At 42.8% G+C, this 26,709-nt stretch overlaps 1 protein-coding gene across 3 annotated transcripts in view; it reads right to left on the bottom strand.

Moving 5' to 3' along the window:
- Slc1a2 (solute carrier family 1 member 2) overlaps positions 1-26,709 on the bottom strand; it is a 75,509-nt gene that overhangs the window by 9,836 nt on the left and 38,964 nt on the right. For all 3 annotated transcript variants that reach the window (XM_028766839.1, XM_028766840.1, XM_028766838.1), the window contains 4 exons: positions 24,100-24,226; positions 15,649-15,882; positions 10,533-10,727; positions 4,676-4,810 (listed from right to left, as the gene is read on the bottom strand). In XM_028766839.1, coding sequence (XP_028622672.1) covers positions 4,676-4,810; positions 10,533-10,727; positions 15,649-15,882; positions 24,100-24,226 — 691 coding nt within the window. The remainder of the gene's footprint in view (positions 1-4,675; positions 4,811-10,532; positions 10,728-15,648; positions 15,883-24,099; positions 24,227-26,709) is intronic.

The following is a 26,709-nucleotide window of genomic DNA, read 5'->3' as shown; positions in this document are numbered from 1 at the left end:
CGGATCATGGGATTATGCTATCATTAGTCAAGTAGGGAGTTCATGTCTTCTTCCTACCAGATGCACACCCCTTGTTTTTTCACCTAGCACTGTTGGGATTTCTTGAGCACACAACATCTGGTTGTCGTTTTGAAAGTTCTTTGCTAGTGTGTAAGCTCTTTGAATACAGAGATCATGTTTTATAGTTTCTGTGGGAAGAATTGGCTCCAGGACCTCCCACAGATATCCAAATCCATAGATGCTCAAGTCTCTTACACCAAATGTCCTAACATTTGCTTATAATCTTCAGACATCTCCCCATACAGTAAATCACCTCTAGATCACTCTCAGTCCCCAAAACGGTGAAGACACTATGTAAGCATCTGTGCTATATTGCTTTGGGAAGACTCATAAGACAAAAATGTCTGTACATGAATGGTTCAGAGGCATTAAAAAAATGGTTTCTATCACACTTGATTAAGTCTGAGAACACAGAAACCAGAGAGAGTTGTGAGCACTCAGCATGGCCTGGGGCAGGCTGGGGAACTCGGATAGGAGCAGGAATCAGAACAGAATGGATCCTTCATTTGGATTAGAAGCAGATGAACTGAAGAGAAAGAAAGAGTTGTTTGTTTAGCAAAACATCTGGCAAGATTTGCAGTGAAAAGCAAAGATGCAAGTACCATCCAAGAGGAGGAGAGAGTCATAGAATCCAGATTGAAAGAGGTGGACAAAGAACTGGAAGAACTGGGAAAAGACTCAAAGAGAAGGACAAGAGGACTTGGCAAGACATAAAGACTGAAAATGGTCAAGCTGAGGCAGGGAAGATTTTGAGAGGTGATCTTCAGACATTACAGAGTTGTTTTTAGGGGAAGAGATCCTCAAGATTAAAGTTTTCATTGCTGGGGCAGGCTCAACAGTTACAGGCCTGTACTGCTCTTTGCAAAGGACCTGAGTTTGATTCTCAGCATCCATGTGAGGTAGCTCACACCTGAAACCCTATTCTGGACCAGGAAACCACACTCACATGCACATCTCTACACAGAGACACATAGACATAAATAAAAATAAAACAAAAATGCTTTTTTTATAAAAAAATAAATTTCTATGCTGATACATCATAACTGTAATTTCAGGGTTCAGAGAACTCAATTGCAGGTGAAAGAGACTTCCATTTCACTTTCTGACTCTAGCTTTTGTGACATATTCAAGATAGCGTGGCTGTTCATGCTGTGGCATGCGCCTAGCCTCTGGATCTATGATTGCCTTGCCTTGGGCCATTCCACAGTGAACCTGACATACACTGGAGATCAGGTCAAAAGGATCTGAGGAGAAATCTGTGTGCATCAAGAATAAAATCCAAAGAATGACAGAAACATAAAGCTTTTAGAGTCTCTAGAGAGATAGTGGGTGTAGGAGTTGGTTTTCTTTTCCATTGGAAATGGAGTGGAAGTTTAGTAAGTTTTGTATGTAGGGTGGTGGTAGTGTGTGAGTGTGTGTGTGAGTGTGTGAGTGTGTGTGTGTTTGTTTAAAACATTTTCACATGGATTAAATAAGGGCCAGAGAACCTATCTTCTCATCCCTACAATACTTAAGAAATATCCAAGTTGTCTCTATTTGAATTATATATTAGTCATTTAATAACCATTAAAAATGAAACGATAAATTTCACATCTGTCAGTTATCTCAACTATGCAGGGCATAATTCCTAATTATTTGCTATAACTTTTAAATGAATCAGGGCTAAGTGACCAGAACAATGTGTAACACTTAACTCACTGACAGTAGAATTTCATTGAATGGGTGCATAAGCTGGCAATAGTCACTCAATACAGATGCTTAGACAACAGGATGCAGGGAGATCCTGGCTGATCAGACACTCCTTCCATACTCCATTCGGCTTATTTTCCCACAGTTAAGATCCCTGGACTCCAACACCAGCACCACCTGAGAACTGAGAAATGCTGGCTCTTGAATTCCACCCTAGACCTTCTGGGTCCACATCAGAATGATTGCAGACTCAGTTTGAAGATCAAAGCTCTGCTCCCTCCAGAAAGGGGCAATAACACAGAGAGCCATATGAGAAGTGGACCACACGTCCATGTTGGGGGCACTGTATGTGACTTTTCCCTTCTAGATCTTGATGGGCCCAGGAATTGATTATCAGTCTCTGGTATCAGTGTTATTTCAGTTCTCCTTTCGTCTCCCCTCCTTATTATCTTCCCATAGATTTGAAACAAAGGGTTTCTTGGAGAAACCTGTTAGGAGATGAGCTAAGTATTTACCTGGCCCACCTTTCCCATACTTCAGGACTTGGGCATTCTGAAATGCTCTAGAACCTAGGTTTTCACCATGGCATTTACAGAGCAGCTAAGCCTGCCCACAGACAGGCATCTAGGGCTTAGCCGGCTGTAATGAGGGTAGATGGGCTCCAGCAGTTGGCAAACATTGTGGCACAGTAAATGTCACTGTGGCCTCTGTTTGGTTTTAAATGAAAAAATTGCTAGCATTATACAAAGCTTACAGACTTTGCCTAAAGAGGAAAAAAATTCATCATGTTCTCTTTCTCTCTACTCTTCTGCCTTCAACTACTTCTCTAAAGAAGAGCCAGCCTCGCCTTGCACCCATATCTCAATCCAGCCCCCATTCCCACTTACACACCAGTGGGCATCCAAAGCCACAGAGCTTAGCAAGCTCAGGCGCTTGTTTCTAGGATTCTCACTGGTAGGGAAGAAGGTGGTGGCATCTGTACTGATTCAAAGCAGACCTAACCCAATTCTGATGCTTATCTACCCAAGATCCCCTGTGCTTCCTTTTTTCTTCATCATATGGCCCCAGCCCCTCTGAGACCAGAGCCTTAGAACTAGGAAAAAGCTTTCATTGGTCTTCTTTCTCATGTCAGCTCAGGAATGGTTGTTTGTTTGGTTGGGTTTTTTGTTGTTTTGTTTTCTTGTGTGATTTTTTATCCACACTGACTGCACCAACATCAGGCACCAAAGACAAAGAGGCCAGCCTTCCTTCCAGCCATTCCCTATGCCCTTTATCCCTTCAGGTTTTGCATTTTTGGAAAAATGGGAGTATGGTGGAATTAAAAACATAAGTCCACAAAACGTAGCTTCTTCTTCCTAGAATTTATTCTAATCAAAACATTGCCTTCAAGACAGTTTGAAAAGGAAGTGCAGGCATTTTGGCCTTCCGTCTCTGTCAGTACTTGTCACAGTGCACCACACTGTCCAGCACTCTATCACTTAACTCCAAGAGTGGACATGATCCATTGGCACGATTCTCAAGACACAGCAGTGTCCTCATAAGGGCCCTTAGAGGAGCTCTATTCCAGTCTCGTTGCTTGGGGATGATCTGGGCAGGCTTTTGCTCAGTTGTGAGTGGGCTATGAATCTTCTATGCTACAAAATGTTCTTCCCTGGGAAATGCAGTCAGGTTAAATGCACATGGTCAGATTCAAGCTTCCCTACATGGACTCCAAAAGTATTGGCCATCTTACCTCACCTTCTTCCACTTAAAAGACACCACAGTGTTGACTGTCCCAGGGCCTTTGTAGAGATGGCTTGACAGGTAAGCGCTGTTTCTCCTCCACCTCAGTATCTCTGGGCTTCTTATCAGTTATGTCTGAGTATAGCTGTCCCTGCCTTCTGAAAATTGAATCTGACCATGAACAAGAATGTGATGGACTTCAGAACTAGGCCAACCTAGGGTCAAATCTCTGCCCATTCCTGAGTCCAAGCCTCAATATCCTGACCTATAATATGGGCATAACAGCAAACTTTCAGACTAGTATAGCTTATTACAGGAGCTGACACACACATTGCACACTCAAATTCGGCAACCACTTCTGTTTTCTGATAGTCTCTGTTTGTCCTTCCATCTTAGACTGACATAGACAACTCTTTCCATCACTGTGCTTCAAATTGTATGTTATCTTAAAATATGCCTTATTTAATTGAAATTTATGTATGTTAAAATGTACACACTTATTTAAACACATAGTGAGACAAGTATAAATACCTGTGAATGTGGGACATTTTTATCATTCCTCAGTTTTCCTTGCACCATGATGGCAGGGGAGCCCTGATCACTTTCTACTGCTGTGGCTATAGTGTCTTTTCCTAGAGCTTCATGCAGACACAGTTATTTACATGCACATTCTTTTGTATGTGGCTCCAGTCACTCACTAGGATGCTTTGCGACCCTTCGCATGTATCATTAGTTGGATCATTACAACTATATTTTCTTTTTGAGACAGGGCCTCACATAGTCCAGGCTAGTCTCTGTGGAGCCAAGGATAATCTTGAATTCCTCATCATCCAACTGCACTTCCCCAGTTCTGGGATTACACGCATGAATCATGCTGCCTGGTTTATGCAGTGCTGGGAACCGAAGCTACACAAACACTCTACAAACTGAACTGTATCCTAAGCCCCTTCTCTTTGCTATATTTTATCATTGTATTATGATTTACCCGATCCCTCCCCTAGCCTGCAAGCCCCTCAAATTACTATTGAATTCTTTGGTCCTCCTGGGTAGACACGGTAACCTTTGCAGAAGAAGGGAGAGGAGGGGCACATGGAGAATTGGCTAATGTCTCATTGCAAACTTGTCAACTGTCCACTGCTGGGATCCTCACAATTGGGGATCCCCACTCACAATCCCCAGAAGAACCCAACCCACAGGCACTTACAGCAGCCAGTCCACCGCCACCAGCAGACTGATGTCCTCTGTCGGCAGGCCCACAGCCGTGAGGATGAGGAGCATAGTGACCAGTCCAGCACTGGGAATACTCGCTGCACCAATGCTGGCCAGGGTGGCTGTCAGGCTGCAGGGACAGAGACGCCCAGGTCACAGGAGAGAAAGTGTCTTGGCGATCTTAGCGATGTTTAAAAAAAAGCAACAAGAACAGCAGCAATAACAAAACCTTCCAATGTCCCCTCAGTCATTAAAAATCTCTTCCTTTTATTTTCCAGGGGATAAAGAAATAGGAAATACTAATACCCAGGAACTGAGGTCAGCAATGATGGACACTCATAAATTCACAGATTGGAGTCATATCCTTGGCATGATATCCAGTTAGTCTAATGTACACAGGATTAAAGGAGGCGAAGCTCTGAAAGTGGACATGGATGTATTAAAAATGAAGAAATAAATCCCTCACTCTCCTATAGGAACACAACTGCGTTCGTTTCTGGTTATGCCCCCAAGTGTCTATGGATGCCACAGTTCTTCAGACTACGTGGCAAGAGTCTGAGGAGTTCATTGCCAATGTTAGCATGGGAATTTGTAATAGAAAACATCCAGAACCAACTCATTAGGGGAAGCAAACAACATATTCCAAGATACATTCAGTTTCACTTGCCTGGACATTTCTCCCGTGGCTGGAAAATGCATTATTCAGAAAGAGGGTGCCACATAATGGTAATGGAAAAAGGGGAAATTTCTCAACTCTTCTCTCTTTTCATCCACTTTTCAAGCAATAGCAGGAGCATACCTGGCACCATTTTGGGGGAAAGCATACTTTCCCCAGAGTTTAAAGTTTAATCTTGGGTTCAAGTGTCCTGTCTACATAACAGAGGGTTTCTGAGGCTCACCAACTGGCAGTGACATTTTTCATCTTTGTCCATGTTATTTTACAGAAGCAATCATTTCCTCTTATTATTTTTTAACTGTTTGTGAGTGTGTATGTCAGGGTGCACATGTGCATATTAGTGTATATGTTGTAGAGGTCAGAGGACAATCTCTGAGGCTATCTTCAGATACTATTCACCCTCTCTGAGGCAGTTTTTCTCATTGGGTTAGAGTTCACCTGCTAGTAGCTGTGTCCCAGGTATCTGCCTGTCTCTCCACTCTCCATGTTAGCATTAAACACACTTGCCTCCATACCTGGGGTTTTTATATGGATTTTGGGATCTAGCTTGGGTCCTTATGTTTGACAAGCAAGCCATATCCTCACACCTGGAGCTGTCACTTCTGAATAGACACTTCTGAAAATAGGGCTCTCTTGTGACTTTGTGTGTACTGAAACAACAAGGGTTGCCTGCTTTGTAGTTAAAACATTAAACTATTTCTAGAGCAGGCACGTGGGCACAAAACTCCAGGCTCTCAGGAGGTTTTGACCAAGTCAGGGCATCAGTGTGGTCCAGCCTAGAATCCCAAGACCTATAACTGAGAACAACTTGAAGGTCCCTGAAGCTCCAAGGGATTGGCATGTTTGTTTTATTTTGCTACCCCTTTCAGGTTTATTGTATGCCTAGGTGCATGTGATGCAGAACAGGTCTGTGCCCTTTCACTCTCACACCAGCCTGGAGCTGGTATATTTTAGAGAACTCCATTTGAGACAGCAGATAGATTGTTTAGCAGCTTTTTGAACTTAAACAACCTAAGTTCAAATCCTAGCTCTACCACTTGCCAACGACATACATGACTTTGGGCAACTGTATTTCTTTGTACTTTGACTTCCTCATCAATGCAAAGGATAAGTGAGGGTTTCTCTTTCATGTGGTGGCTAGCAGCTTTTAGGAACCAATTAAGTACAAAGGCACTTAAGAAAGGTAGGACACATTACAACCCTCAAGCCAAGTAAATTGTCCTTATTCGGAACTTAAGGACAAGGTGAGACAGCTGTGGGAGTGAAACTTCCCTAAAGTCCCAGACAGCTGAGACTCTTCAGCCCTTCCCCAATATTGACAGGACAGAAAGGAAGAGGGGATTCCCAGGTTCCAGTCATCCTTAGTCTTGGCTGTTTGGTTTACAACATGGGTTGTTTTGATCATGAGTCACTCTTACAAGCACTGTGAAAATTCTTGTTGGGAGTCAAATATTAATAACTTTTACCCTCCATGGACAATATTATCTAGAAAATTTCTCAGCCTCCTCCTGGTCCCTTGACCCATTCTGCTTTGTCTGGGATTTCATTCCCCTGGCTGACTTCTCTAGAGGCAAGTTGCTAGAGTCTGTGCCAAGTTCTACATACACAACATCAAAGCAGAACCTCACAGTAACCATGCAGGGTACATAAACAGCTTCTTTTACCATGAGACAACCAAGGATTTGATGGGTTAGGTAACTTAGGGTCACACAAATTCAATGTGGTCTTCTGGGATTTAGACACCCCTCTATTTGATTCTGCTACATGCTGGCTCTTGATGACCCTAAAAAGTTCTATAACTTAGTAAATATACAGGAAGTTCTTGGTCATTGTACTCTTACATGAGGGAGAAGAGAGAATGAATATTCAAACAATAGCACAGCATAAAGCTAGACTTGGCTATTTTTACCCCAAATACATTGCAAGCAGAGAACTGTGCATATGACATACAGGTGCCTACAGAGGCAGAGCCTTCAGATGTCTACGGTTAAGGAGAATTGGGCTAAATTCGCCCAGAGGCAAAGATTTAAACATATATAGCCAACCTTTCCTTTGCTCAGTGAAATTTTCCAACAGTAGCATTGTTAATATGAAATAAATTTCAAGTAGATGGAATTATGTAATACCAATGAAATCCCAATCCTTCAGTCACTGCTCTGATTCTAATCCCATAATGTGTACTGCAAGGTAAGCCTGATTGCTGTCAGGGCCAAGAATGAAAGGACGTAAAGCTATCATTGCTTGGCCAAAGGCTTTAGTTTTGACGCATGGGAAGTTGGGAACTCACATGATATCTATTTGGACAAGATTCATGCTTGATACTCGGATCTGAAACAAGTTTTCCATCCTGAGTGACTTGTGGTACTCACTGTGTCACAGCTGCTTTCCCATTTCATATTATAGGACAACAGTTATATTTTATTGAATGTCACTGGTAGGAACAATTCCAATAGGATATATACTGACATGTGATATGTACCATGTATGATGCACCTAACCACCCTGATTCTGTGATTGCTGTTATCAGGGTACAGATGAGGAGATGGAGGTTCTACTCTAGAATAGACTGTACAAGGTGTTTGTGAAGGTCAGATAAATCAATGTACAAAGGCAACCCAATAGCATTAGACCAGAGGCAGTGTGGCCCACATTTAGGTAGCCTGGGTTTGAATCCTACTGCACCACTAATAGACATGATCTTGGGCAAGCTTTTTCTTTTTTCAGGTTGTTTTGTCACCAGCTGAGATAGGCAGAACGCAATACCCATTTTACTAAAGCCACTGCAAAGGCCACACATTAAGGTCCTCAGTAAGCAGAAGAATATATCAGAATTTGGGAACCTGAATTTTAGCCAGCCTCTAGATGGCTGGGCTCTCTGAGCCTCAGTTTCTTCATTTGCCAGGTGAGGTGGCTTCATGGGGCATTATTTGTATTTCCAGATCATGTGTTAGATCTGGCGAAGTTTCATTTTCTTTGTTTTCTTACTTAGTTATTCAGCCAAGCTCTGATGTGTATGGAATACTCATTAAAATCTTCTGGAATGGCTATCAGGAAGGAACTGGTAACCCAGCAAAAATAGCTCCAAGCTGTCTAAAAGGCTCCCAGATAGACAAATGAGGCACGGCCCTGACAAGGCAGATCCTCTAGGGTATTAACTCATAAAACACTGAGAATTTCCAGTGCTAATTTTGAGTACAGCATTCCAATAACTCAACATGTAGAGAAATCAGAAAGAAATGAATGGGATCTCTTATGAACAGCACCTAAGGTGACCCTAAGACCACCAAAGACCTCCCCAAGAATGAGCTAGTTCATAAGCTGTGGGCCAGACAGACACCAGCTGTCACCAGAATTTCTAAAGTAGAGGAGGACCATGCTGTTCAGGGTTGGACGGGAGGAAAAGGCCACTATATGAATCTGGACACAAAGGATATGGCCTCTTCTTATGTGCAATGCAGATAAGACCAACAAAACCGCTATTCTAAGAGCTTCCTTTGAGTTAAAATCAGGAAGGAAAGAGTACAGAATGGAAAGATGTTGCTGAAGGAGTCATCATGTGACTCCTGTCCATGGCACCAAAAACCCTAGAAACTAGGACTTGCATATAAACACTCCTAGGCTTGTATTACTGCTCCATGAAATGAGGACAGTGGCCATCCTTCCTTTTAAGACTGCTGGGAGTGTCTGAGGGGAGCCACAAAGAATGCCAGCTCAGGGGTACCACAGGGCTGGAACTGTTCTCATCTGAGAAGCTGAGTGTTATTTCCCTGTCAGCCTAATCTGTTCTCTGAATGAATCAGTGGGGCTGTGATTATTATAGTTCTTTGGAATTTTCTTTTGCCAGCAAGTACATTGATTACACAGACTGTGATCCACCCTTCCCTTGTATTTACTGATCTCATAGAATCTGAGAGAGAAACAAAATGTAATTCACAACATGCCAAGCTATAACTCTAAATGTCTTAAAGCAACAGGCAGTAGATAGTAGGTGACCAGGCCAGGTCTGGGTGGTAAGAAGGAGGTGTAGCCAGTAAATGGAAAACATCTGTCTTAAAAGACATTAACATTCTAATTATTTTACAGCATATTACAAAGCAAACAGCAAGGCTCTGGGCTTGCTTCAGCCCACCAACTGCCAATTCCCAGTTCCCAGTTCTAAATACCTCCCTCATTTGTAGATGAGGACTTTGAGACTCTGGGAGTGGGGGTGAGATGTAAGTGGGATCAGGAGGAAGCTCACTGTTTGGTCGCTCGTTTTGCTTTGTTTTTCTTCTACTTTAATTAAAGGCAGAAACTGTCTTCTCATTTACCACAATGTGACAATACTAAAATGATGCTATGGTATAGTGTCCACACAACACTGAGTGGTTTGAAGACTGAAGCTTTCACTCTACCTACAAATAAGACTGAGTTTGTGGAGAAGCAGCTCATTTTAGATGAGCTCTCAGGACAATGATCTCTAAATAAATAAATAAATAAATAAATAAAGACAGAGAGTAAGTTAAAGCTTTAGTGAACGCAGAACCCTGTGCCACTTATACACAATTACCCTATGTTGTACTGAGGAATCTTTGTAGTTCATCATGTGCCTTAAAATAGTGAGAAAAGCATGTTTTAAATATTAACTTGGCATGTGTAGATGTGTATCCTGTACATGTATGAAGATCAGAGGACAACTTAAAGGAGTTAGCTGTCTTTTTCCATTATGTAGGACCTCAGGATTAATGTCTGATGTCAAGTACTTTTATCCACTGAATTATCTCACCTACCCAAGAAGGGAACATATTTTAATAACAGAATAATTGGACTCAGAATCAGTAAAAGTCACCCCAGCCACAGCCATGCCAGATCATGAGTAGCAGTATAGCTTTGGACAAACCCGCAATACTCCCAACCTTGTGTTGTTGGTTGAACATAGAAATAACTGCACAGCCAAATTTATGGGACTATTAACAGTAAAATGGGATCTGGGCTCCAGTGGGCATGTATAATACATACAGATGGGACTGAGCCTCTTTCCTTCTTACTCAGACCTTCTCCCTTTGAAGTTTGCCAGTAATTCCTTCACTGTGGACTTGCTAGAGCTGAAACTAAAGGAGCGTCTATCAAGTGAGGTTAGTATGGAGTGGGAACTGAGGAGACATGTCTCTGTTTCCTCTGCATGAATGTCACTTACCTTACAGTCACAATCTGACCTCCATCCAGGATGACCCCATTCATTTGGGCTATGAAAATGGCTGCTACTGCCTCATAAAGGGCTGTACCATCCATGTTAATGGTTGCTCCGACGGGGAGGACGAATCTGGTCACACGCTTGTCAATCCCTAGATTATCTTCCAAGCAACGGAAAGTGACAGGCAAAGTTCCAGCACTGGAGGGGGGGGGGATAAGAGGAGAGAGAGAGAGAGAGAGAGAGAGAGAGAGAGAGAGAGAGAGAGAGAGAGAGAGAGAGATTCTGCTTTAGAGGCAGGACAAAGCACAAACCAGAATGACACTGCAAGAAACTAGCAGTAACTAGGAACAATTTTAATTAAGCCACTGATTAGCAACAAAATATTTAGTTCGTTCAGGTTTCTCAGAGCTACTCAGTGCCTGCCAAGTCCTCTGTCCTTCAGTCCCAGTTTCCATCTTAGGGTAAATCTTGAAGCACATCTGATTGTGCACAGGAATTGGGCTGCAAATAAAATTATGTCAGCTGTCAACAGCAAAACATAATGAGGAACTTTTGAATGACCCACAGTCTCATGCCAGAAATGCTATTCCAACAAAATGGCTGCATGGACTGCATCCAGCCCCTGGGAATCGTCTTGAGTTGGGCTCACTAACTTAGAGAATGCTGGACAAATATGTTGTACACCCTTTAGCATGAACCCAAGCTTTGAACAATCCACTGAGGAACCTGACATAAAAACTCCTAGACACATGGCCACCAACCAGTTCTAATGACCACTAGCCAATCCTAAGTCTCTGCAATGACAGAGCAGTAAAGCTTGTGATCTGTAGCTAAAAGGAGTATGGAGTGACTTCACTCTCAGTCCTCCCAAGCATGGGTTGGTGATTCACCCACATGGCCCACCCTTAGAGGCTTGAACATTTGACATGTTCCTACATCTTCTAAAATAGGACACCTAGGAGAACAAGGCTTTCTCATGGTCAGAACATTGCAACCTTTTAGACAATGGTACGAAGGAGATTAGGGTTTAAAGAATGTTAAAACCAAGCAAAGGAACCAAACAGCACTGGTTGGTTTACAGTTTGTCTTGCTTTGATTAATTTTATCTTATTTAAGTGAACTGGAAATTTCCAGTGCAGGCAGCACTTGGAGGTATTTTCAAGCCCTGGTCATAGTTACTCTCTCACACTGGTTATAAATGGATGTCAACAAGACTGGTCACATTATTAAGGGCCTCAGTTTCTTAGAGTGGGAGAAAAATATCAGCTTAGAAATGTGTGGATTCCAGAGCCTACTCAAGACCAATAAATCTGTAAGCTATAAAATAAGGGACACCCAAGTCCACATCTTAAACTGACTGAGGAATCATCTTACCAGACAGAACATTTTTTGTGATTATAGGTCAGGGCTCTACAATACCTCCTGTTGGTCTTACGGTAGGAGAAGTCAATTGATTAGGTGGTATGTGTGTTTCGGGGGATGTTGTTTACAAAAGTCTTATTAACCCAAGTAAAAAGTGAGACTTTGTTCTCATTTGCAGGCAAGAGATACCGTAGTCCTGGCTTGCTGTCTCAGCTGATCCTATTAGAAGTTGGTGTCCTTGTGTTCCCCTTACTCCCTCTCTGCACTTCCTGGGACTGTTTCAGAGGGTTTCCTAGATACCATAACTGATCTGAAATGGCTACTTAGTCATTGTTGGCTGGGATTCTCAACCATATTGCTCAACGCATACTCCTCAGATCACTAAAATGTATTAATTTTTCTTGTTGCATTTTCCAAACTATCATCAAAGGGTCTTTGGACAGAGAGACTGGGGAAATCGTTTGTGAAGCATGAAGTCAGTCCCTATTCTTCTACTGGGTGAGTTTGATGTTTATGTTCTCCAAATCCACATACACTTGTCTGACCCAAACTAGGACTTTAGAACTTCCGTGCTTTCCTGTGCTGGCAGACTGACACTGTGCCATTGCTTTTTGGCTCCCATCTGAGAGGGCCAATGATGTTGCTAATAATAGTGTCCAATATTGAAATTCTTCCTATGAAATGATACACCCTGCCCCAGCATGCTCTGAAGCCAGAGAGCTGGAACACATTCCTCTCTGATGCTGGTCTTCATATTCATCAAAAACCCTCAGTGTTGCTATTGTTGTTAAGATGGCCCTGTTTGGAACCTTTTAAGATTTAAGTGGATGTAGACCATTTAAATGGACCTTGAGGTTCTTAAGCCTTGATTCTGTTTCTGGTCCCATCTCTGTTACTTGATTGTCACCATGAGAAGCATGGTGACATGAGCTCCCACTGCTGTGAACACACCTGTTCATGTCTCCATCTCTTCCTCTCTACAGGAAGAGTGGAGAGGAAGTTGTCTGGTCTTTTAAAGTTACAAGGATAACTGGCCATTCACAAGAAAGACAATAATCATTTTTGAAATAATTTAAAGACAAATTCATGAAAGCATTAGAAAAACATAAAGTATTTTGTTTTAATTGTGGATAGAAAAAATATTTGAGCAAAACTGAGTTTCTAAATTTAAAAAAAAGTGTATTCATAGCTTTTAATATATACAAATTAAATACTTCCAGTGCCAAAAAAATAGTATTTATTTCCAAGACAGATGTCTAGGAGGGAGGTTTCTTATCTGTAGCATGTGATGTAAGAGTTAATAATTCATATACATAAAGTGAGCTTGAAAACCATCCAGGAAAGGATGAGTACTCACAAAGAAAAACGAGCTGGCTCACACATGACTTAAGAGGCAAGGAACGGGGAGGAAAAGGCAGTAAGAAATAAAAAGATGTTTTCCCCCATCTGTAATCAAATACATGTAAATTTGCTGAGTAGTTTTCCCACCATTAAGACTGGAATGCATCAAAGCAACAGAGATGTGGAATACCCAGCTCTGGCAAGTGGGTGGAGAAGGACACTCAAACACAGTTGGCAGGTACATTACATTCTGGACTTTCTAAAGTGTTAATCCGCAGTGTATTTCAAAACAGCCCGTGTGTATTCCTTGACTCGGAAAGTCCAGGCAGGTCTAGAACGTATTCTAAGGCGATCATCAGAAAACCTGGCAGAGATATTTGTCAGAGTCCTGTTTAACCAACATGCTTTAGATTTACACCTCTGGACATGAAGTGCAGTCCAGCACAATTAGTATCATTTCATTTTATTTTTACATGTTTTAGTGTCTGGCCTACATGTATGTATGTGTATGCCTGGCACCTATGGAAGCCAAAAGAGGATGTTGGATCTCCTTGGAACTGGAGACACAGGTGGTTGTGAGCTGCCATTCAAGTACCAGGATCCGAACCCAGATCCCTTGCAAGAGCAGCAAATACTCTTAACAGTTAAGCCATTTCTCTAGCCTTTTATGTTCTATATATTATAATGAAGTTCATAAAATAGTAGCAAAGATCTATATTAATAGCTATGATTTTCATGGTCTCTTGAGTCAGAAGAAAAATAAAAGTTTCTAGAGTAGCATAGAAAGAAATAGAAGATTTATAAATATGAAGATTAACTACAAGGTTATTGCCTGCTGTTATTAGCTGAAGAAATACTTATCTGGTGAGATTAATTGTCTTCCTCAAAGTTTTATTCACTGACTGAACCTCGTTACTATTGTGACATACCACATTTAGGATCAGATAACAAAATAAGGTTGGCTTTTGCAGGGGGATGGTTAACTTCTTCTACAAAGAGAAGCATTTTCATGGATATGGACATTTATCTACAGGGAATATAAAGCAACAGGAAGCAAAAGGGAAATTTTGAAGTGTTTCCCCTAATCTCTGGAAACAGGCTACTAAATATGGTCCCCAGAATTGTACGCATTTCAACCTTTTGCTGAAAGCTCACATGCTTTTCATATTGAATTCTCATTGGTTTGCAATATGCAAATACAATTTGGCTTCCCACTTGGCTTTTGGGTCACTTGAGAAGACTCTGACAGCCTGCACAGGGCCTTGGAATGTCCAGCCATGCTGTGCCACTGAGTGGGAATGTCACCAGAAGGAAACATCACCATGGGCTCAACAGCTGGAACTGGTGGTCTCCCACTGTGGGTTTTAGCATTTGCTGGGCTCTGAGTTGCCTAGTGTTTTATGATCTCAGCTCAATTTCATGACAGGAAGACACAAAATCAGAAGCAAAACACCAATTTCAATCTGAAAGAATAAAACTCCCCAGTCTTTGAAATTCTAAGATTCTGAGTGCATTTTTCCCCTTTGTTTTGTTGTATTTTGTCTAACATCTGTCCAAAATTATATTAAAGATAATTTTTGTTTCCTATATTTGAGGTCCTTATTGATTGCCTAGGCTCTGAAAATATATAAGGAAGCAGGAACTAACTTCTATCAAGGTCAAGTCATTTAAACTCAATCTGAGGTGGGCAAGATTAGGGTAGAATTGTTCCTTAAGGGGTTTGTTAAAGTCAAAGAATTAGCTTGTTTCTAATTGTTGGGGAAAAATTACCATTTACCCTATGAAAGTTGGTTCTCCTAGTGTTGGTGAGGGCCTGATCAGCAGTTGCACATAGCCCTGGGTTCAGTTCTCAGCATCCAGATCACACAGCACACAATTGCTTATAACTCCCTCTTCTGGCTTTTGGGGACACCAGCCATGTACACAAACCCATACACATACAGTCAGTACACACGATATAAAAATAGACATATCTTTTAAAATATAAGTTGATTATCTTACTTTTGAAAAATGATTAGCCAAAACCTCAAGAGGTTTTTCTTTAAGAAAAAAAAAAAAAAACAAGAATTCTAAATCACAGGTGAGTTGTTAAGTGAACAACATCATGGTATACCCTCTGGATAATATTTAAGCTACACTAGGACTTCATGTAATGTTAGGCATGTGAATTTACAGTGTGCAACACCTAAACACTTAATATGAGGTCCTGTTTCTAGGCCAGTTGCAGACCACCCACAGGCTAACTGGGAGCTTCAGCAGTGTGCAGGAGAAGCCAGAGGTTCAATGTGGTTCACCTTGTAGAAAATACCCCCATACATTGTGAAAAGGTGTGAATTTGAAGATTTGGGAGAGACACAGGAAGCAGTAAATGGAACAAAAGCACCAATGTGGAGAAGGTATTTTCTGCTGTCTCTACCTGGAGGCTGTTCCCAGGGCAGTGATCCATGCTTGGAAAATGCCAGCAAAAAAGGAGAATGGATTCTTTCTGGTTACTACAAAGTAAATCAAGGGGAGAAAGATGCCCCCATGAATGATGAGGCCCACGATCACCGTGATCATGTACATCCCCAGCTGCCTAGCAACCACTTCTAAGTCCTTGATGGCGATGATCTTCCCACAGATCAAGCAGGCGATACCCAGAGGGGAGTACCTGAAAAACACAAAGACAATAGCTTTTAAGACATCCTTAAGAGGTTAGAGACTTAAACCCCACCTGGGGAACTGCACCTAGAGGAAAGCCCTTCCTCTTTTTATTTATTCATTTACTTTTCTACACACACACACACAAAGTGCACACACAAACGCATGAATGCACATTTGCTGTTTTGCTGAGAAAGAACACAAATCCAATACTTTGAATTGACCGGCTTAGCTGTTTTATGGATCTAATGACGCATGTTCTGACGATTAAGTCCAAAGGCAAACTTTATTGCTACCCTGAGTTTTAGGAATAAAGGGGGCATCCTTTAGCTTATCTTTCTGCAAACACTGAGTTAAAAGAGAGACACAGATTGTGTCTGGATGTCCTTGTTCTTTAACTCCTTCCTAGAATTTGGGGAATAACTGAGACTTGTAAATGTCTGTTGTTTTTAATCCTGGAAGTTTTTAATCCTGGAAGTTAAAATGATGGAGGGATCGGGAAAAGACAGGGAAGGAATAAGAGAGAGGCGGCTGTCAACACTAAAGCATCTGTGCCGGGGGTACATTTAGAGAAATGAGTGGTTTTGTGACTTTTGACTGTAAGAGTCTTTCTCCTTCTGTAACAGCAAGAACACTGACTCCCGTTCACTGTAACTCAGGCACTCAGAGCCTAACTTAGCCTTACCACGGCCCTTGGTCTGAACATCGGTGTTATTGCTCAGTAAGTAAGGAGACCATCATTTGAAAAGTTCAGTCACTAGCCCAAGCCCATGGAGCCAGAAGGAGAACCATGGCAACTGTGTGAAAGCCCAGAAGTCGGGGTTTTCCTTACCAAGCCACACTTCCTCCCTTTAGCGCACTGTACCAGTTCCTTGTAAGCAAGCAGACACTCAGCATACACCCGTTATCCAATATTGACATTTGTATGCTGTCGTTATCTTATAGAGGGGCTTGGAAACTGTCCTGTTCCCACTTGTGGGAAAACTGTCATCTCAACTTTATTTTTTGCTTGTCTGGGGTCATTCTTTATTATAATTATATCACCACCATCACCACCATCATCATTTAGTGGAGGTGTTGCTAGGCATGAATTTACTCACACTGTGATGGTGTCTGACTGAAATAAGGTATCTATAGGAGGACTAACACCTCATTAACAATTATAGACATATTTTTGAGAATAACTAACAAAGAAAATCCCTAGACATGTCTCCCAACAGTGTGGGTCAGGAAAGAAAGGACCACCTAAACAGACCCTTTCTCTGTTTTCCCTTCCTTCCTCCCTCCCTCCCTTTCTCCCTTCTTCCCTGTCTCCCTTCTTCCCTCCCTTCCTCCCTCCCTCCCTCCCTCCTTCCCTCCCTCCCTCCTTCCCTCTTTCCCTCCTTCCCTCCCTTCCATCCTTCCTTTTGGCTCAGGCCTGGCCCCAGGCCTTTCCCAAGTTAAATAAAGGCTACAGAGAACAGGCAGTAGTGACCTCATTCAGTGACATATTCTCACAAGTAACCTCATTCAGTGACATATTCTCATTTTTCAGATGTGCATCAAGGCTGAAAGAGGCTGAGTTCAACATCACCAGGCAACCGCAAGGCTCAAACTTTCGAATATGCATCCCTGTACACTGCTGAATCTCCCTCCCATCTTTCTCAGCTTGAATCCTTACTCTTCACATGACAGTTTCTGTTTGCACATACCTAGGTTTCAAGTCCTCTCCTGGTTCAGGCCTTTTTATCCAGGCCTGAGTTAATGAAACTTTCTAAAACCTCTCACTAGCTACCCAATGGCAAATGGTTTTGTGAGAAAACCTTGTTCAGAAAGAGCCAATTCGTAACCGACAGCAACAGAGCAGGGCATTAGTATGGCTCTGCTCTTTCCTGTGGGACTTCCAGCCTGACCCTCGCTTGTCTCTCCCCTGGGGTGCAAGCTGGTTATGTTTGAGAAGTGCTTCTCTAGACATTAATAAGACTGTGAAACAGGCCTTCTGTCATGACACCAAACCCTGTTCTTGCCATTTGATATTCTTCTGGTGTGCCCATAGTCACAACATCTCATAAATCAGCTATGGAGTCCCAAGGGCCAGCACTTTGTCATTGAGACTGTAAACTAACTGAAGGAAATGCACCATCCTATAAAGCCTGAAAGGATTCATCTTCATGAACCAAGAGATCAATTCTTTCCCCAACACCAGCCAGCCTTCCAGGCTGTCCATAGAAACGGTTTTGAGTTATTTAGGATGCTGTTCAATTTTCTTTCATTTCCCCTCCTCCTCTCCCCAGGTTAGGTAATTTGTAGAATGAACAAAACATGTTTTCAGGGCACTTTGCCAAAGAAGATCAGCTATAAAGTCCTCCAGGGGAAGTACAATGTGAGCCAGAGCCAGATGGACTAGAGCAAAGCAAGGGCTTACCTTAGGAGCACCCAGTAGGCAGGGTTTGGGCAGTGGGGTGGGCACCAGCTCCCACTATAGATGGTATTAGCCAAGGCCACAAGGGGAGGCATAAGAGCTAGGGAATATGGAATTCTACTCCTAGTAGCACTCAAACATCTAAACTAAAATGAAATAATAGTGTACTGTCCATCTCTAATAGGATGAGTGTTAATGGGGTAGAAAAGAGCCTTTGCCCTTTGACTTTGGGCCATTAGTTCCCTACACCTGACTGGAGCTGTATTCCTGGGATTCTGTATCAATAAATGAGCTCACTGGAGAGGAGACCCCATGGAAAAGAATGGGGGAAATCCCCAAAGTCAAAGTTACCACTCAAAACTTCTGAGATGAAACAAACAAGACCGCAGGTTAGTATAGATAGAGGCTTAAGGCTCCACCCAAGAGTTCTAAAGCCACATGACATTCAGTAATTACTGAGTCCATTTCCAATTCAGAAAGACAGAGTCATTGGGACAGAAGTAGGGAATGTCTCTATGTTACCCACAGGTGGGCTGTATTCTCAGCTCCAGCTCTGGGCCCTGTTTACGAGGCCATTATTCACGGACAGCCTGTATGTCATCCATTCCAGCCTCTACCCTCTGTGAACCATGGCTCTCCTTTGTTGAAGGGTCCCACGAAGGTGACCTTTGCAGGGCTGCTCTCCACAAGCACAACCTCACCCACAGCATTTAAGCTATCCAGAACCCAGTCAAGGTCTGTGTACCCATAACTAGCTGCTTCACAATGCCCTCAACTGCCTGCTCTCAAGGGGTGTGCCCTGAGCTCCCACCAAAGGCTGGTACTAGGACTTCTATGTTTTAAATGTGTTACCCCAGATAATTCTGATCCAACGGAAAGTTGATATTTCATGAACAAAATTCTCATTTTCAAGTGCTGAAATGCAGATATTCCTTGGTTAGCCTTTGGAAACCAGTCCCTTCTGCTCTCATTTGTGTCAGACAGTGAGGTCCTAACTCTCTAACTTGGTGCAGATGATCGGACGGATGTGTGAAGTGGAGCTAAACTGAAACCCCTTCTCACAGTGCTGTCCTGTGCTCACACTGGTTTGGTCTCATGTGTCTCTAGAGACACTGTCACTGTCCAGGCTCTAGAAATGCAATTGTTGTTTCTGCTATTGTTGAGAATTACAACAGAGAGGAAGAAGTGACAAGCCGTTCACACAGCCTCCAGTTCTGCTCTCCCCCAGGGGATTCCTATCACAATTCAATGAAATCTAACCCTCCAGGGGCCCAGAGAGCCCTGGAGGCTCTGACCCCGCCTACCTTTCCACCTCCACTCTTTCTACCCTTTTTTAACCTTCTCAGTGGCTCCAGACCTTAGTTGTGACCCTCAATAGCCTTTCACTTCCTGCTTCCTTTCCTCTGACTCCTCTCAGCTTTTCACCTTTCTGGCAGGTCTTTACCATGCCTCATTCCCACACAGCCCATCCTAGCCACTTGGGTCTACCTCCTTCATTTTCTCCCCCACAGCCCTGCTTTTGTTGTCCACATTACTAACTGGATTCATATTTGGTTCCTTTTGTCTGTCTTCCCTTCCTTCTTTCACTAGAATGTGAGGCCCATGAGGGCAGAAACCCTGTGTGGTGTTCATCATTATTGTTGGTATCAGGCCCGAACTCAGTGACTTCACATCTAGACGACTCTACATTGTTGCCAAGGCAACCACCATACACTCCCAGAATCTACCTGGCTACCTCACCGTTACCTGGGAAAAGGCTACGTCACTGCCCATATAAATAGGCAGAACTCCCTGACCTTGCTCTCTTTTCTCCGCCATCTTCTCCCATTTCTCTCCCCCCACCTTTGCCCTTTGCCCTAAATAACCTCCCCTGGAACCGTTTGGTCTGGTGTTTTCTGTTCTAAGCTGTGCCCCGAAGTCTAACACTGGTGCATGGGCCAGGAATCGAACCCGGGCCTCCCGTATGGCAGGTGAGAATTCTACCAATGATGGAAGGGGATGTCTCAGCGGGCCCATGCCGAGGCATCTCTTCCCCCTGAGGGACCAGTCACACACCGGTATAGCATAGAATAGAGTTTATTCAGGGCATGGGGAGGGGAGCCAGGAGAGTAGCAGAGAGAGAGAGAGAGAGAGAGAGAGAGAGAGAGAGAGGAAGAAGGAGGAGGGGAGGGGGAGGGGGAGGGAGGGGGAGGGGGAGGCTGGCCATGACCACCTGGAGAGAGGGGGAAGAGAAGGGGGAAGGGGAAGGGGACAGAGAGGAGCTAGAGGCAAGAGAGTAAGAGAGCAAGAGAGTAAGAGAAAGAGGAGGGGCCAAGCAGCCCCTTTTATAGTGGGCAGGCCTACCTGGCTGTTGCCAGGTAACTGGAGGTGGAGTTTAGACAGAGTACTAACATTTATAGCACATCATGGTCAGTTCAGAAGGGATTATTTATTCAGTGAAAGAGCAAATGCAAATGGGTTGGGGGAAATGTTCTTTGCTTTTACCAAACTTCAGTTAGATCCCTCCTTCAGTAGGATCTGGTTGCCTCCTTCTTTTAAAATACTAGTTCAGCAGCACCCCACTGAGTCAACTTAGCAAGAATCCTCATCCTCAGTGGCTCTTCATTTCTGATCATGTTCCTCAGAGTTTCCCATCCCCAAGTGGTGTCTGGCCTCCCTGGCCCAGCTTCAACAAGAATCCTGTTAGGGTCTTAGCAGAATCCTCTGACTCTGAATGTGCCCACACTCTGTTGGTTATAAATTCCTGCCTTCCCAGTACATCTGGGTCTGCACCTATCCCCTCTCCATCACTGAACAAACACATTGCTATGGTCCCTATACACTTCGAAGCAGCCCTGCAGAAAGTCTTCCTTGCTTGCTTTAACAAGCTTCACTGAATGCTCTTTCCTTAAATAGTGAGGATGGTGGAGGGGCAGAAGTCAAGTGTAGAAACAAAGGGAGGGCAGCGACTTCTTTTTCTGATAGAGGAAGACTATGGGAAGTTTTGCTTTCTACTTAAGTTTTTCTGAGTTTGGAAAAGCAGTTTTAAGGAATTTTCAAAAAAAATGAGGATATGAAACTTACAACAAAACTATGGGGTTTTCAGACTTCTTAAAGAACTAACGAGTACAGAGATGCTGGGGTTATGGATCACATTGATAGTGATGACAGTCGCAATGGAATAGCCACAGGCCCACTTACAGACGTGCTGTGGTCCTTCTGGACACAGAACAGTTTTAGTGACTGGGTTCCCACTTCACCTAATTCTCTGAGCAACTTCATGACATAGGTTTTACAGTTATTTTGTCTTACTAATTAGAATATTGGGGTTTAAATGTGTCTAGCATGCTTAAGGTCACATCGTTTGTAACCAGACGGTCCTAGATTTCATCTACTTCAAACTCAGGAAGAAACTCAGTTAGAGACTGCTGAACAGTGAGGCTCTACAGCACTGGGCAACGTAACCTTTGTGCTTGGTGTTAGTATTTGGAAAATGGGCTGCTGAAAGCATCTAGTTTGTCAGGTATTATTGGAACGAATAAATGGGAACACAGAAAGTTACCAGATTAATACTATGGGAACACGGAAAGTTACCAGATTAATACTAAGCATACTTTAAAACTTAATTAAATCTTTGTTATGCTTTTATGACAATGATTTCTTTAATAGATGAATGAGTTCAATAATATAATATTTGAAGTTGAACATGTGGCAAGATGAAATCTTCCCAATTTGCATTTCAGTCAATGATCATAATTTTTTAATCCAGACATAGAGGTGCATACCAGTCCTCAGAGAGATGACTAACTAGGTCATTCTTGGCTATGCTAGCTCAGGCTACATGAAAGCCTGTCTCAAAACAATTTTTTTTATAAATGAAACTAATAATTCAGATTGCCTTATCCTCACAATGCTAAGTTTTGCTATTTTTATTATTCTTACCACTACATAAAGACTATGATGATTTTAGCCTCCAGGAGTCAGCTAACAGTGTTTAGCAATTTTACCCATGACTTTTCCACAGGCTTTGAGTTATCCGATGGTGATGCTGGTGAGGCACCTAAGGAATGATGGGAATGGGTCATAAAAGCCCCATCTGCCTTCCTAGATGAGATAGTAGAAATCTGTGAAGAATCCTTCTGTAGGCCTGACTCACAGCCCTCTTTAGTCACCCCACTGGTGGCGATACAAGGTGCTAAGCCTTTAGGGGTGAGGGTTTCACCAGACAGACAGATGGGAACATCCTAATCCACACCCTCCATTGCAATGCCTCATTAGCTTTCCTAGAAGAACCTAATCTCCTCCAAGGAGTCAGTAGAAATGGCACGGGTGTGAAGGAAGGAGGGAAGGCCATACTACTCATGCCATCTGCATTAGTAGCAGAAAGAGGAACTGCATATTTACTGCAGGGATGACGTGCTGGCTGCTGGAGACTAGGCAACACAGACATGGAGTACCATTCAAGCAAGAGGCTGATGCTGTATTATATGTCATTGTCTACCAGGCCCTCAGAGACTCAGATGGACCTAAAGGACATGGCATTCCCATGCTAGCTGAAGTCTTCACACAAAAGAAACATTTAAACATTAGCAATTCCCAAGGAACTGAAAATCCTGCACCATAACAGCAGGGAACGCAGTATTTTTACCAGTATCCCTTTATCCTTTTTTTATTTGAAAAGTTTCATGAGGTGATGAGTGATGTCAGGACTAATATTTTAGTTATTTTATTGTGCCAAAACCTCAAAGCCCTCAGTCAGCCTCTCATTCCTAAAGTTTTAGTGAGAATCAGCCGCAAACACAGTACCACATTTGGTTCTGTGGAGATGATGTGAACTCCTTTTAATTTTTGTGTTACGGGATGTTATTATCCTGTTGTTGTTTTTTTTCTTCATTTTGTTTTCTTCCCTTTGCCATTCTGATGAACTGAATGTATGTTCCTCCCATTATTTAAATGTTTAAATTCTACTACTGGATGTGTAGCAGTGGGGGCTTTGGAGGGGATTAGGTAACACCCTGATGAATGAGACTGGTGTCTACTAAGTTTGAATGGTTTTGTCCCCTCAGATTCCTTTGTGGTGAGTCAGAGCCTCAGTCCAGTGGTTTGGGAGATGGTGGTGAGCCCTCTACAATGTGATTAGTGTTTCAATAGAGAGCCTTAGTGAAGCCTGTTTGTCTATTCACCATGTGGGAGCACACAGAAAGAGTCCCCTACAAGGACCAGCTGCTCACCAGATACTAAATCTGCTAATGACTTCCCAGTCTCCCAGCCTGTGGTTAAGAAAATAATAATTCCTTAGCTTATAATTTTACAGCCTGCAGTATGTTATTATGGCAGTGGTATAGCATAGACTATACCAATGCTCTAGAAAAGAGATCCAGGAGGCTTGTTCCCTCTTTTTCCCCACTCTGAGTTTTTTCTCTCACAGATCAGATTAAGTACTAGACATTGATAATATACTCACCTTGATTTCAGACTTCCAGTCTCCTGAGCTGGGAGAAATATCTGGGTGTGCAAGTCATTTAGCATACGGCACTTTGTTTCAGCCTCTTTGGGCTGGGCTGGGTGTATGAGACAATAAACTCCATTCTCAAGCTAAAGGACACGCAGAAATAGGTGGCATGTCAAATTTGGCCCAAAGACCACCATTGTGAGAGGAAGGGAAACAAAAAGAGAGAAGGGAGAAGGGAGAAGGGAGAAGAATTTCTCACCCTTCACCACTCCATATCTTTTTGGTCTGTACCCACTCTTCATACTGGGAGGGCTCTACTGTCCTCTGGGGACCCCAAGGGTTTATCTGGTGGCACCATGGCACCATCACAATGAAGTCAAAACGAATAGACTTACCACATGATCATGATCACTAACTTCATTACAATCTCGTTCAGAATGTTAAAGAACTCCACCATCAGCTTGGCCTGCTCACCCATCTTCCCCATGGCAATGCCAAAAGCAATAAAGAATCCGATCAGACCTATGGGCGATAACATTACTCAGAAGGACAAATGACAAAGTACTCACTTTGTTTCCCCTCACACTTTAGCATGACTGATGTACAGGGCCAATTCTGTTAGTCGCCCTTGAATAACTTAGGAATTAGAAGAAGAAAAAAAGCATTACATTTCACACTGATTGCCTGCCCTGCCCCCATCCTATAATTATTGCTCTTCTTGTCATTTTTCACTTGAGCAAGCTGAACTCTTGCTCAAGTAGCTGAGTAGCTGAGGTGTGAGTGCCTTGAAGAAAATGAATTAATTTTCATTCCCAAGTGAAAGATGCTGTCTTCTCTTCCTCCTCACTTTGGCAAATCATGTGTGCACAGCTTCCATTACCACACAGATTAACAGAAAGGAGGTGTCAGGACTTGGGGATTGTCAAGCAAACTTTGAAGCCACTTTTGGAACAGCAGAAACAACTAGTTTATAAGGCCCTTGCTGGAGAAATGTCTAGATCATTTAGGTGTTGTTCTGAGGTACACTTCCTCCTGGGGAATTCCCTCCAGCTACACAGCAAACGAGGGAAGGAAGAAGAGTGACGGAACCAGAGCTAAAAAGAAATCCAAACTAGCTAGGAAGTTAACCACCTTTCAGAATTCTACTTGTTCTGCCCCCTTTTATTAATCTTCAGGATGATAAAGTCAGAATGTAGAGTTCATTGTTAGAGTTTGCCAATACCTACCCTGTCATCTGTCTTCTCTCTTTTCTTGACATCCTAGTTCAACTACACATCAGCCTCCAGTGTCAATCCTAACCCAAGGCAGGAGGAATCTGAGGAGCTCACTCCCTACCCTCTCAGTGGCAGCTCCATTTGACAACATCCAGAGGCAAATCCAATGCTCAGCCCTTCTCACCTGTGTCTAAGGACCTGATGATCTGCCCTTGGACTTCAGATCCTCAAAGACCAAGCCTGGTTTCTCTTTCCAGAAGATTCACTCAAAACCACCCACAACCTCAGTACCTCATCTTAACATATCAGAGACTGGGGCACACTATGTGGCTAACAATATTCTCAGCATTACCTGGGAATTGTCTAGACTTTCAAATTGTAATCATATTGCTCCTGGACCCCCAGTCTTGGTGACCTAACTTTGACTATATACATGGAGTGTAAGTCACAGTTATTCTCCCAACTACAGAGCATTGCTTGTCCATTTCACTTGTACTCTGATCTTGAAGTATTGGGCATCTTCTAATCTCCTTCCCTCTCTCCCTCCCTCTCTCCTTTTCTCCCTCCCTTCTCTCCCTCCTTCCCTTCTCTCTCCTTCTCTCCTTCCCTCCTTCCCTCCCTCCCTCCATCCCTCTCTTTCTATCTCTCTATCTCTATCTCTCTCTTTCCCTCTCTCTTTCCCTACCCTACCCCTACCCTGCTCCATTTAGTAGGGCTACTTTCCGGTCTTTCCTTATGTTAGCTAGTTATGTCTGACTGTTGGCTTTTATCAGATAAATTACAGCATTGTGATTTGATTCTCTTAGACATACATTCCTTCTCTCTGAACCTCTGACTTTATTTGCCCTTTGGTTCTCACTCCCCAAAGCCACCCTTCTTCTCTACATCAAGCATTCGTCAACCTAGTTAACTAAACTTGGTGGGATCCCATCTCTCTTTAGTGAAAACAATACAGCCCTTGTACTCAGATTGCTAATGTTTATAATTTAATATCTCCCCCTTTTAGCTCTTGACAAGAGGGATTGTTAAGTGACATCATAATTGAGTTATTGACACCTTCAAAAAGATGGGACTTAGTGAAGATGGGGTACAGGACAGAATGAACCAATTTTACAGTACCATGGGAAATCTGATCTCAGTTCTTCTTCTACCTTTCTATCAGACCATGGAAGACAGTTTGTTGGGTATGGTGACTCAGAATCTATCTGTGAGGTCTCAGGCTGAGAAGCCCAAGTATTACTTAGTTAATACTATTTGATAATGTACAGTGTCTTAGGATCCCAAAGAATTAGAATGAAGAGTCCCCTCGGAAACAACAGACACTGGATTTTCTACAAGTGTGTGTGTAAATGTGTGTGAATTGGAAGAAACACACACACACACACACACACACACACATATATTTGGTAAGGGGAAATAAAGTCAGAGGTTCAGAGAAGGAATTTATGTTTGAGGGAATCAAATCTTTATATATTTAGAGAGAGCAGTTGGCACCAATTTAAGCAATTGGAGTTAAGGTGGGGATCAAGAATTGGTTTGGGGGTTCATCTATTTGGCTGTTTTTTGAGAGCAGTCTTGATTTACAGCTCAAAATGGTCTTTGAATAATCATCCTCCTGTCTCAGCTTTCTGAGTGCTGGAATCATAGGTATGCTGTACCACAAACTAGCTCTCCAGGTTTCTTAGGAGAAAAACATGTCCTTGGAGAAGTAGAATACTGAGCCAAAATTACATCTTTCTGTATTGCAATGCTCAGTCCTTGGGGCTTTCCAAAAACCAAAGACCAGAAATA

This window comes from Grammomys surdaster, unplaced genomic scaffold, assembly GCF_004785775.1.
Source record: "Grammomys surdaster isolate TR1022 unplaced genomic scaffold, NIH_TR_1.0 170, whole genome shotgun sequence".
Lineage (NCBI taxonomy): Eukaryota > Metazoa > Chordata > Mammalia > Rodentia > Muridae > Grammomys > Grammomys surdaster.
Note: the sequence above shows the minus strand (reverse complement) of the source record. Positions and strands in the feature narration are given on the sequence as shown.